The following is a 13,749-nucleotide window of genomic DNA, read 5'->3' on the forward strand; positions in this document are numbered from 1 at the left end:
ACTTTCTCTCGTAGGTCAAACACTGCTGAAGATAAGTTTGTATTCTGCAATGGACTTGTCCTGCATCGACTTCAGTGCCTTCGTGGATTTGGGGAGTGGCTCGACTCCATTAAAGACTTTTCTTTAAGTTTGCAGAGCCTGAACCTTGATATCCAAGCCTTAGCCTGCCTGTCAGCACTGAGCATGATCACAGGTAAGCACCACCCTGCCGTGACTTGAAGGGACTGTGTCCCCCTCTCTCTCCTTTCCTGGCTTATGGTAGATTCTGGCTTTGGCTGTCACACACACAAGAAATTAGGAAACTGATTGCCACTTTGCTGAAATCTGCTGTTTACCCTAGTTTAAAACAAGAGACAGGGACTTCCGTGGTGGCGCAGTGGTTAAGAATCCGCCTGCTAATGCAGGGAACAAGGGTTCGAGCCCTGGTCCGGGAAGATCCCACATGCTGCGGAGCAACTAAGCCCATGCGCCACAACTACTGAGCCTTGCGTTCTAGACCCGCGAGTCACAACTACCGAAGCCCATGCGCCTAGAGCCTGTGCTCCGCAACAAGAGAAAGCCCGTGCACAACAATGAAGACCCAATGCAGCCAAAAATTAATTAATTAATTAATTAAAAAAAACCAAGAGACATACACCTGCAACTTATTGTCATGAACTTCCAGGAAAGAGGATTCCCAGTCTATTTGGTTATTGTCAACAAACCCAATATATGAAAATCTAAGTTTCCACAGGACCTCTGTGGGCAGTTGGACTCGCTGCTTCAGGGTTATTTTTACAGGGAGTTTTGAAGGAAGATTACCTTAACCAGCCTGTTCCTGTGGGGCAGAGGGGCAAGTCTTCCCCTTTCCCCAGCCCTTGGCTAGTAACCCAAAGTAAAACCAAAGAACTGCACGCACATAAAATACACCTTTATTTATTTACAGCTTTATTTAGCAAGTTTGATTGGCAGAGGACTGAGGAAAATGGATATTCATATAAAGCAAAAATGGTTTAACTCAACGATTTTGAAGGGTTAAAAGCAGAAGCCTAAAATATATTCAACTTCTTTGTTATGCCGTTCTCCCCCTATGTGTCTCTCCCTCTCTATCCTTCGGGAGATAAAGGATTCCAAGGCAGAATGAGAGAGAGAGAGAAAGGCACAGTGGGTAAGAGAGGGGATACCATCTCCCTGTGGCTGCTGGAGGCCGCAGGCCCCAGCTCCCCTTTGCCCCTTTACCCTTTCAGAGTTTCCTGTTCGATCTCATCCTTCTTGATCAAACAGGGGCCTGGTGAGACAGTGACAGTAGATGGAGGCCCCAGAAGAGGCTAGCCAGACCAGGGGTGCACCTCCCATCCTTTTCGTCAGACCCAAGTACGGGCTAGGCTGTTGGACTGAGGATTAAATTTCAGATTCTTGCTACACTCTTGGCCGTGGAAAACATGTTTTTCAGGCAGGTGATGAGTTTCACAGAGGACCAGATGCATCCTGTGGCACAGATGGGCCTTCTTTCTGATGCATTGTCTATATGCACCTTCTTGGGACATCTGTTAGCTAAAGTGAGATGTGTCTGAGTACCTTAAGAGGCTAAGCTGGTTCATCATTTAATGGTTTACGTGAAGGTCAAGAAGAGTAAAAGCATGCGCCGTGGGAGGAATAGGACACTAGCATGTTCCCTTAGTATTCCAAGTGGAACCTGACTCCTCCTGGTCTTTGATGCTAGATGAGAAACTCCCTTCTTTTGTGAGGGTTCCAGAGACTTCCAAGGGAGCCATTAACAAAACAAAAAGAAACTCTGTCTCCAAGAGTATGGATTTGATTAAGGGGGCTTTCAAATGGCAACGTAAGGGAGCACCTGAAGAAAATAAACCCATTTAAGGCACAGACATATTTCTCCAGCAGTACTATAATGAAATTGGCTCAAAGGCTACCTTTCAACTAAAGCTCTTCAGTTCAATTTTAAAACCATTCACCTCTTCCTAGGACAGTTAAACCTTCAAAACTAGAAAGTATGAAATTTAGTTAATTTAGAAAAACAGACACAAAAAGTAGAGCCAACCTTTGCTTTCCGTGAATAAAGCCAGCACATTGCCATGTCTCTATGGAAATGGGTTTTGAGTCTAGTATATCAACAAGTGTCCCCTGATCTAGGTACTCTGCTGCAAGTCAGTGGGCTTTCAGAGATGATCACACACATCCCTAGAGGAGATAGAAGATGCAAAAGAATCCATGTGATACAAGGTGCTGAGTGCTGTGGTGGGGATGTGAGAGTGGGTACAAAGTGCTAAGAGACCCATGGTAGGGGGTGGTCTTCTCAAAAGAGGTAACATAAAAGAGTAAAAAAAGAGTGGATATATGTGTATGTATAACCGATTTGCTTTGCTCTACACCTGAAACTAACACAACACTGTAAATCAACTATACTCCAATAAAAATTTTTTAAAAAGAAGTAAATATGTCCAAACCAGGGGAAAAAAAAAAGAGGTAATGTGAGCTGGTCTTTGATAAAAGCTTAGGATGTCTCCAGGCTAAAATGGAAGGAGTGAGAATTCTAGACATAAATAAAAATGTGCTAAAGCCATTGAAAATATGGCTGCCACACGTTTCAGGAAGGAAATGTGTAAAAAAATAGTGATGGGAAATGAGACCGGTGTGATAGGTTAGGGTGGGGCAGGGCATGAAGAAGCTTTTACACTTAGGTGAGAAGATTGGGGGTTATCTTGAGAGCAGTGGGGGATCCACAGAGATGAGCGTCATGGCCAGGCTTGCATTTTAGAAAGGTCTACCCTGACGGCTGGTTTTGAGCACAGATTTTAGCAGGAAAGAGACTAAGAGGGAAAAGGCCAGTCCAGGTGTGAGAGTTGTGGTTTAAGAGGAGGGCCCGAGGCCTACATCTTTTTTTGTTTTACCCTTTAAGTAGAAATTAATAGACAACAGTGAGGTCACAGCATGCGGGTGGGTGCCAGGCAATCCCAACCTGGAGAGATCGGCAGTTCAGTGCACAGAATACAAACTAGGAATTAGGAGAAGGTGGTTGCTAGTCTTGTCTCTGCCTCCAGTTTACTGTGTGTCCGGCAGTTATATGCTCATCCACTGCCTATCTATGTAGAGGCATGCTCAGGGAGGAAGCAGTTTGGCATGGCAGAAATTGCAAGGATTTTGGAGACCACCATCCCCAGGTTAGAATCTGGGATCGCGTATTTAATAAGTACGTACTATTGAGAAATGCATTTCTCTGAACTTCAGTTCCCCCATCTGTAAAATGGGGGGAATAATATCTATTGCCTCTGGTGGCAGTAAGGATTACAGAAAATTAGGTTTGTGATGTAGCTAAACTGGATTCAGAATAAGCACTCTTATCCACTTATCCACTATCCACTTATCCACTTATCCACTACCCTGGAGGGATGGTAACAGGGACTCCCTCAAATGAGGCACACGCCTGCCCCTTCTGCAAACCCTAGGTGGTCCAAAATCAAACTCAGTGTCATGAGGAATCAGGTGGTGGCCTTAGAAGCAGTGTGTTTGGTGAATATCTCTTTGGATGCTTGAGAGAGGCTCAAAGAAGGACAGCGATATTAAAGGAATTCAGCTGCAGTTACTGGGCACTTACAATGGGCCCGGTCCTTGATGGGCTGTATCCAGATCCTGTGCTCAGTCCTGCAGCCTGTGCAGAGCTGGGTGTTACAGGTGCTGTGGTTATAACACACAAGAAAAAGAAGGCCTCTTCTCTCATTTCTGGATCTCGCAGAACTCTCTTTGTGATTTGCTGGTTCGGAGGGGGTTTGAAATGTGTGAAAGCATCAGGAAATGGCAGCAAAGGCAATGCCTGAGCAACAGCAGTGCACATTGTTGTGGATATTAATTTTCATTTGAATACGGCCTACCCTGAAATCTTGACTTCTAAATAAGCTCCATTGACCATAAAGGGTGCTTGTCAAATATCAGTTGGGCTATTGACAGCAGAAAATTCATCCCAAAATCTTCTGCTCCAAACCACACAGAACTCATGAAAAGGAAATGGGGTCTTAGACATTTAACCAGTCTTGCTTTCCAGGAAGGTTCTGAGAATCTGGACAATATTGGTAGTTTGTACAAACATGACTTTGTTTCCTAATTCTTTTTTTTCCTCTTCCTCCACCTCTCTTTATGTGCCCTGGTGAAAAACTAGGTGGTGAGGTGGGGCAGGAAATGGTTTCTTTCAGATCACTCTCCTTTCGCACAGTGAAAGGGAATTCCCCACAGTTGTGGTTGTCAAATGTTTTTAGGTCCCCAGTTCATCTACCCTTTTCCAGTGACATATTCCTGACATAGCAGTAATGGAAATGCTTTGCTTCTGATGGAATATCAATGAGGTGGTATCTAGTTGCAGTTAATTATGTATAACAAGTAAGAAGCCCCCCAAATAGAAAGTTAGTGTGGAATTACTATATTATAAGTATCCATTCACTGAGTAAATACTGAAGACCTACTATATGTGGGGCATGGTGGCAGTCCCTAGGGATGCAAAGATGAGTCATGTGTGAATTCTGCTGTCAGAAAGTGTATGGTCTGCTAGGAAGTCATATATGATGATGAAGTAGTGAACTCAGTGTGTGGTGGTGAGTGCTCAGGTCCTTAAAAGTGCAGGAGAAGTTCAGACTACTGCTAGCACTTTGCAGGTGAAGAAAAGTGGAGGTGCTGGTCATGAATAGCTTCCCAAGGAGGTGGTATCAAGAAATGAGACCATTTAGAGGAAGGACATTCCAGACGGAGGAAACAGCATAGCAAGGGCATGGCAGCGGAACACTTCAACACATTTTGGGGAAAAGCAAGTAGGGTGGAGTTGCATTATGTATCTTTTAAATCCTATATATAATCTCAGTAGAAAGAACAGAAAAATTAAAAGAGTACAAGTTATTACATTTGATGATTTTATGTCTTTGAATGAGCGTGAGAGAGAAGACATGAATCCACTGTGGGCCATGGTCTCTCTGCTTCTGGTGGTGAGAGCTGAGAGTGTGTCCTGCACTTTGGGGAAATGTAAAGAATTTTCAGGAGAAAATATTGATTCTATGTAATATTTATCTTATGGCCTAGAATTATGACCTAACCTCAGAGTAAAATGCATTTCCCATATAGTAAAAAGGGAAATAAGATTGGAAAGGCAATTTTGGACCAGATGGTGGAGGGAACTTGAGTGCCCAAATGCCATTTTGCAAAACACTACACTAAAAGAATGTTCCCCGCGGCTTTCTTTCCCTACTCATGTCTTCCGTCAGGTAGAAAATGCTCTTTTCTTTCTGTAGTCTTTTTCTTTGTCTTATTGGAACATGAATTCTGAGACTGAGGAGGAGGCAGAAAGCAATGAAACGGTGACATGGCAGAACCTGGCAGGTGGCTGACCCTGCCACACCCTCTACCACCTGTCTTCCCAGAGCTCCACTGTTCTCTCTAAATGGTTACCTGGTTACTCTGTTTTTATATCACATATAGCCATCGGCTACATTGCAAGGAAAACTAAGTGTAAAACTTGGCAGGGCCATACTGTTTTTTTTAAAAGGTAGTGGAGAAAGGTTATCATGAGGTTTGGAGATTGGAGAGCTGAGTTCAAGTCTTCACCCTGCTTACTTCCTAGCTCTGCAAGTTTGGGCAAGTTCCTTACCCTCTCTGAATCTCAGTTTTGTCGTTTTTCACAGGGATGATAATGTCTACTTGTAGGTTTCTTGTAAAGATTGAATGAGCTAATGTATACTTTGCAGAAAAAAAGATTAGACAAACCTTTACTATTATTATCCTAAATGGTAGGAGTTTTACTTCCAGGAAGAGCTAGCTGTTCTAAGAATCCATAAAAATGTTGATGCATCCCTACAATTGTTTACGCACATCACATTAAGCAATTTCTTTGTGTCTTTCTTTTCCAGCTAGACCCAGGGTTTCTTGAGGGCAGGGAGAGTCTTATTCATCTTTAAAATTACTTTAGCGTTGAAAGGTGTCTGGCACAAAGCAAATATTGGTTGAATGAATGGGTTAATTGTGAATAGCAGAAAGTTTCCCAAATTAGGAAAATCTGAATTATTTATTTTTAGCCCACCACTTTGTTAGTAGAAAATAGTTAGAATTCCTGAGAACTACCTTATTTCAATTCAGATTGACTCAGTAATATTTAATGAGCATCTTCTATGTGCCAGGCATAAAATCCCTTACCCTCCAAGAGTTTGTGGTCTCCCTGGGGAGACAGACACCTGCTCTAATAGATCAGAGACAGACAGACTGACTGAAAAGCACTATCACAGCCTGAGCACAGGTTGCTGACCGACTTGTGGTTTCCTGATCAGCGTGGGCTCAGTGTCTCTGGGACTGCCTGTCAGTAAAGGATGTTATTATGACATGAGAAGTAGCAGTGAGATGACTTCCCAGAGAAAGAAGTAGAGCTCCGAGCAGGAAGTTCTGTTTGTTAGTTGGTGTTTGAGTTACACACACATCTCTCCCCAGTTGCTCGCCTCTCCTCCTTTGGCTGGACCTGTATTATTGCTGTTGCTGGGTTGGCCTGTGTGGAGACCTGCTCAAAATCAGAAGTTGCTTTTCCTTATTGAGGCTCCTGATGGTATCATCACCCCTTTCCTCATCCCCTGATCCTTGCCGTGAGGAAGAGGATTTGGCATTTCTTGTGTGGGTCTAAGAGGCAGACCTGGAAACTGTAGGAAGGCAAAATTTAGCTCAACATAAGAAAAACTTTCTAAAAGACAGAACTATTTGAAATTGGAATAAGCAGCCATGGACAGTGAGTTCCTGCCTTGGGGAGTGAGGTTTACAAAACAGAGACTAAATGAACGTTAGTTGTAGACTGGGTCAAACATCTTATGGGGACTGGGGTTGACTATAACAGACCTTCTCCAGCTTTCACGTGCATGCAAATCACTGGACATCTTGTTAAATTGAGGATTCTGATTAGGTAGGTCTCTGCAAGGCCTGAGACTCTAACAAGCTCCCAGGTGATGTTGGTGCTGCTGATCTAGGGACCACACTTGGGTAGCAAAGACAAGGGAATCTACTGGTAATTAGGATTCCATGAAATTAACAATAACTACCATTTTATAATACTCAGTGTGAGGCACTGTGCCAAGGCCTCTGCCTGTGTTATCTGTTTAATGTTCTTTAGTAAATAGATTTGGAAGGACCTGAGATGGGTTACAGCAGAGATGGGAAGCAGAGAGACCAGTCAAAAGCTATTAAAACAACATAGGTAACAGATATTGAAAACCTGGTCCAGAGGCAGTGAGACTGAGAGAAGATAGGTGCAAGGAACATTGCAGAGATAATAATCAGAGTTCTTGCAGTGGATTAAATATGAGCCGGGGAGAAAAATTGTTAGAGATGATTGTGAGAGTGACGGGGAGGATTGTGGAATCATTAGTAGGCCAACTCAGAAGTGGCTGATTTGAAGGAAAGTTGAAGGGAAAGTTGAGCTGGGGATGTGGAAGATACTTGCTAATATTTATTAAGTACTTACTGTATGCCAGGCATTGTTCCAAATACTTCACATGTCCTAATTCATCTAATTTTCACAACGACTCATGAGGCAGGTACCATTATTAGCTCTATTTTATGAATGTGGAAACAGACCCAAAGTCACCCAGCGAATAAGTGATAGAGCAAGGCTTTACATCCAGGAAACCTGGTTCCAAAGCTTCTGATGTGGTAGGTTTTAGAGTTTGTTAAGTTCTTTCCTGTTGTTAGCTTCTTAATAACTCCCAGCTTGCATATTTATTCTGAGCAACCCACCTGTTTAGTATTCATTTAATATAGTTTACGGGTCCCTCCATTAACATATGCACTTAACAGGTATTTATTGGGTATCTCCTATGTAGTAGGCTTGGTGCTGGAGATACAATGATGAGCAAGTACAGTCTATGCCCCCATGGAGCTTACATTTAATGGAGGAGGAGGCAATTGTCGCAAAAATATCTGATTTCAACCTGATATCATTCAAAGGGAAAAAATAGAGAAAATGCCATAGGAGAACATGATCTAGACTGGGAGTAAAAAGGGAAGCTTCCCTGAAGAATTATTTGATCTGCAATCTAAAGGATGAATAGATGTTAACTAGGTGAAGAGGGAAGAACATGAACACAAACCTAAATAGCTTTATTATTTCACTCAATCAGTCCCTCCCCCTCTCTCTCCATCGCTCTCTCTCTGTTTCCTCCCTTCTCCCTCCCTTCCTCCCGTCTCTCCTCCTCCCCCCTGCCTGCCTTCCTCTCTCTCCTAGCAGAGATGTCTATGGCCTGGATAGCCAGAATGAACAGGAACCCAGCAGTGTCTTTAGACACTAACTGTCTTTAGTACTAACACCACGCAGGGTAGGAGTGCGGTCTGTTGTCTGTCTGCTTTGTTCACTGCTCTAACCCCAGTGGCTGTAACATTGCGTGGCACAGAATACATACTCAAATATTTGTGGAAAGAAGCAATTAGTCAATTAGCTGATTACGTACACGGAAAGTAGGAGGGAGTTACAGGGAGGCTGAGTTAATCTCAGGAAGAGGAGGAACATTCTAACAGTGTTCAAGGCAACCAGGTACAATAGAAATATCTCTGGACTTGGTGTGAAGGAAATTAGCCACTGGTTCATTTTGACCAATGGGCAAATCACTTAACTCTCTGTGCCTTAGCCTTCTTACTCATTAAATAAAGATCATCTTTGTCCTGCCTAATTCACAGGGTTATTGTGAGGGTGCAGTAAAATAATCTAGGTAAAAATGTAACGTAAAGTGCTATTAAATATATTTTTACTATCAGGGTGTAATAGTGAACTGCCAGTCCAGCTGGTGCCAGGTACTGTCTTTGTGGTATCTCATAGTGGGAATTCTTGTCTTAGGAGAAAGTTTGAACTAAATAACTCAAATTCTTTCCAATTCATGTATTCTACGGTTATGACATATAAATCCATTATGTAACCATTTCTATAAGTTGTATTTTAAAGTTTTGAGTACATAAAGCTGAGTTAAAATACTGAAGTATTGGGTAAAAATGTTGTAGATCAAAATGCAAAAAATACTGAGAAGTTTGTTTTATTTAGTGGTGGACAAAGATCTTAAGCTGAAATCTGTATATAATTCTCTAGGGAGGGGGAAAATCCGAATGTCTGATTTCCCCTAGAATTTATGAACTCTCTGTATGTCAGCTCTGCAGCCATGTTTACCAAGCTGCAAGATGAAAGGGGGTCCCTTAAACTAAAATGCCAGTGATTGGGGTTTTAAGGAATTTCAAATTACTCGGAAGGTCCCAGACACTTAGTGACTCCCAAGAGATTTGAAAATCTTGCTGACTGCTGGCAGTAGTTTGCCTGGAGACTGAATTTTATCTCAGCCCTTTTGAAAGAGTAAAGAAGCCACAAATCCAGTAGCTGTTCAAAACAACAAAGAAGGTGCCCTTGGCTTCTAACAGGAGTGTCTCTGAATTCCTCAAGGAATTCCAGGCCTAGGCTTGATCCAGCTGGCAGGAGGTATCGATCTCCACTTGAATTCACTGAATAAATAATGGTTGCCATAGTTATCGAGCAGTCACAACTGGTTGGAGAGCAGGGAAAACTCCGAGGCACCTTCTGTGAGTTTGGCCATGAGAAAGTCTGGTTACAAGGTTCCATAATCAACCCACTCCTGAAATCCAGCCCACACATTGCTCAGTTTCTTTATCCTGATAATGAATATGGGATCTTGAATATAGTGCAAGGCATGAGGCACAGAAAGGAAGGGAAAGCTTAAATCAATGGATCGGTATTTTATTCTGGGAAAAGCATCTCTCCCTGCATTATGAACCTAATTTGATATATTTCAGTATTTAATAGAATTTGCTATCAGCAAGATGACTGTCTGATCGTGTTACAGCAACTAGAGGGGTTCTCAGAGGACCAAATCCCAGTTTGTTCTATTTTAACATTGTTTATTATACCAATAGCATTAACCTGGATATTTAAAAGAAAGGAAAAGAGTTATCTGACAATCTCATGAATATTTTCACTTTTCTGTTTCCTTTCATCCTTCTCTACATGCAGAAATACTTTTTACATGGATGGAATCACAGCTTAGATACCATTTTATATTCTAATCTTTATTTAATGTGATATTATATATTTTGCCATGTCGCTTCACAGCCTTCATATTTGTCCTTTTTGATGTCTACAGAATCTTCTGTTATGAGAACATACCATTTTTCACTTAACAGTTCCCCTATTCTTCTTCCCTTTATCTTTTTCCATTTTTTAAAATAGGTAATGCTACCCCAAATGTCTTCATGCATATAGTCTTATTCTTCTGTTCAGTGTTTTCTTCAGATAAATTCCCAAGAATGGGATTACTTGGTCAGAGGCTATGAACATTTTATAGCTCTTGAAATTTACTGCCAAATTTGCAGCCAGCTTTTTTGCTTTTGGGGGAAAATAAAACTTTAGGCAGAGCACCATTGCAGTTGAAGTTCACTCTTGAGTGCTTCTTCTGAGACTAAAACAAGGGGACTATGTATTTAGTAAAGATAAACCATAGAGGACAGCTTTGCACCTGGCCTGATTAGTTAATAGCTTCCTAGGGGAAAGCAAAATCCTGCACTGCAAAGCTTGGGAGTCAGGGGACTTTATCTCCTTTGTTTGACCCTGCAGCTGCCAGCCATTTGCCATGTGTCAGGTATTGTCTTAGGGGCTGACTGTGCCACGCATGTAGCACTCTACAGTTGGCAGAACACTTTTATGTAGCATCTTCTTAGCTGAACCTCACAATAAACCATGGAGACGAGCTTTATTATAATCATACTTTTTCTTTCAATTCATTGTGTAATATTTAAGAAACACAGAAAAGAATGAAGAAGACTACAACAAAGACTTGTGTACCTACCACCCTTTAATCTCCATTTTCCTAGGAGGATGTTGAGCCTTAGAGCAATTAGGTCACATGATTAGTAAGTAACAGAACCAAAAATGGAACCCAGGTCTGTCTGACTCCAAGTTCAGTCACCTTTTCTCTATATTATGTTGCATTGAGATGAGAGACCTGTAAGTTACAGCCCACTGAGATGCTGCTGGCAATTTTCATGGTTGTACTTTAATATAATTACAAATATATACAAATGTGCATCAGAGCTGGAAGGGACCTTAGAGGTCATTAAATCCAATCTCTTCCTTTTCATAGGGGCTCTAGAGAGAAAGGCGCTCCCCAAGTCATACACAACTAGCCAAGCTGGAGAAGAATGCAGATCTCCTGGTTCCTGGGCCTCCTTTTATTTAGGGCAAGAGAAAAAAAAAGTGTCTAGATAGTTGCTTCATTTTTCCGATGATTTGGGGAATTAACTTTTCTAACAAAAATATTCCCAACTAAAAAAAAAATTAATGTAGGAAAAATTAAAAACTAGTACTTGATTTCCCATTGGATGGAGATCTTTCATCTCTCAAGAATTATTATTTTACATGTAAATATACCAAGAGATGAAAACTTTGACTAAGATAACAGGGGCCAAGGTCTTCTCTCCTTCTCTTCTCTCAGAAAGAGACTCTGATATCTACATGCTGAGGGAGAGCAAATTGATTTGTACTGGATGTCATGCTTCTTTCTGTTTGCAAGGAGATGCAACATTGCTCTGGAGCAAGAGGACAGAGTCTGCCTCAGGAGACTGGGTTCAAATCCCAGCTTTTAGCAGCTGTGTGACTTTGGGAAAACCATTTAACCTTATTTACAAAATAAGAGATCATAATATTTAACATGGGGATTATTTATATATTATTTTATAAAATATAAGATACTGGTGTTCATGTCTTGCCACATTATAAAATGCTTGCACCACCTCCTCTGGGCCTCCTCTCTTCTCTTTGACTTTTCCGTCTCCACAGCAGAGGAACATGTGTTTTGTACCAGGTGTAGGTCAGGTGTAGGTGTGTGCCAGGTGTAGGTCAATAGGAGTATGGGGCTGGGAGAACAAGGAAAAGAAAATCTGGATTCTTCTCCAGCTGGTTAGCATGAAAATACAAGAATGCGCTTTGTATCAGGTCTTGCAGGGCAGCCCTTGCATTAACAAATGGAAATTACAGCCACACTTACCAACCCAGTGTGTCAAGATGGGAACATTTTTTCATTTGCCTGGATGTGTTTCCATTTCACTCTGAAAAAGAGTTGCTTCCTGATGGGGCTTTTGTAAGACCTCAGTCAGATAATGTGTGCAAAATAGTAACCACCCTGTTACTCACTCAATGTGGCTCTGTGACGGGAACTGTGTACTTCATCTGCATTATACGCCCAAGGTGATCCTCCCAGAAACCCTGAATTGGGTATGATTATTATCTTCATTTTATAAGGAAACTGGGGCTCAGAAGTTAAGAGACTTACTCAAGGGGACACAGTGAGTAAGTGACAGGACTGGGATTCAATCCCTGTTGTTGTTTAATACCAAAGGCCATGAACTACCTCTAAGAGGGAGGGCACTTTGACTGTAAAATGCCATCCCAACTGGCAGAACAGGACGCAGGCCTCAGGGATTCAGGGTTTGTTTGTTTGGGTTTTTTTTAAATTTATTTTTGGCTGTGTTGGGTCTTTGTTGCTGCACGTGGGCTTTCTCTCGTTGTGTTGAGCAGGGGCTACTCTTCGTTGCGGTGTGTGGGCTTCTCATTGCGGTGGCTTCTCTTGTTGCGGAGCACAGGCTCTAGGTGCGCGGGCTTCAGTAGTTGTGGCACACGGGCTCAGTAGTTGTGGCTCACGGGCTTAGTTACTCCACGGCATGTGGGATCTTCCTGGACCAGGGCTCGAACCTGTGTCCCCGGAATTGGCAGGCAGATTCTTAACCACTGCGCCACCAGGGAAGTCCAGGGATTCCGGGTTTTTTTAAGATGTAACTGCCTCCTAAATTTTTCTATCCTTTTCTAACCCTCTGCAGAACGACATGGGTTAAAAGAACCAAAGAGAGTGGAGGAGCTATGCAACAAGATCACAAGCAGCTTAAAAGAGCATCAGAGTAAGGGACAAGCTTTGGAGCCCACTGAGCCCAAGGTCCTACGTGCCCTGGTAGAACTGCGGAAGATCTGCACCCTGGGCCTCCAGCGCATCTTCTACCTGAAGTTGGAAGACTTGGTGTCTCCACCTTCCATCATCGACAAGCTCTTCCTGGATACCCTGCCTTTCTGAACAGGAGCAGCCTGAGCAGGGAGCTGCCTCATCCGCTAGCAGCCGCTTGCTAAGCAGCGGAGGGATGGGTCTGGACACCTACCATTTTCTGTCCTTCCTTAAGAGAAAAAGCAAGCTCCTGTAGAAATGAAAGACTTTTTTTTTTTTTTTCTGGCACTTTTCCTTACAACTGAAAGCCAGAAAACTTGCAGAGTATTGTGTTGGGGTTGTGTTTTATATTTAGGCTTTGGGGTTGGGGTGTGGCGGGTTATAGTTCATGAGGGTTTTCTAAGAAATTGCTAACAAAGCACTTTTGGACAATGCTATCCCAGCAGGAAAAAAAAAAAATAATAATAACTGTTTTAAAACTCTTTCTGGGGAATACAATTATAGTTGGTTTGTATTTAAAAACAAGAACAACCAAGGGTTGTTTGCCAGGGTAGGATGTGTCTTGAGATTGATCCCTTTAGAGTACACTTCTTGTATCAAGGGTACGTATGTGGTGCAAACAAAGCAGAAATTCCCTCTTCCTAATTTCTTTCTTCCTTATTTTATTTTAACAAATGGTGAAAGATGGAGGATTACCTATAAATCAGACATAGCAAAATGATAATGGCTGTTCGCTTCCATATACAAGTGCAATTTTTAAAGT

At 42.2% G+C, this 13,749-nt stretch overlaps 1 protein-coding gene across 1 annotated transcript in view; it reads left to right on the forward strand.

Moving 5' to 3' along the window:
• Positions 1-13,261, forward strand: part of NR4A3 (nuclear receptor subfamily 4 group A member 3) — a gene marked incomplete at its 5' end in the record, with an annotated part of 32,005 nt that extends 18,744 nt beyond the window's left edge. Inside the window, 2 exons of the mRNA XM_079927137.1 lie at positions 15-193; positions 12,871-13,261. Of these exons, the coding sequence (XP_079783263.1) occupies positions 15-193; positions 12,871-13,118 (427 nt within the window). The 3' untranslated portion in view covers positions 13,119-13,261. The remainder of the gene's footprint in view (positions 1-14; positions 194-12,870) is intronic.
• Positions 13,262-13,749: the final 488 nt, after the last annotated feature.

Source organism: Stenella coeruleoalba (assembly GCF_951394435.1).
Source record: "Stenella coeruleoalba genome assembly, chromosome: 7".
Taxonomy (NCBI): domain Eukaryota; kingdom Metazoa; phylum Chordata; class Mammalia; order Artiodactyla; family Delphinidae; genus Stenella; species Stenella coeruleoalba.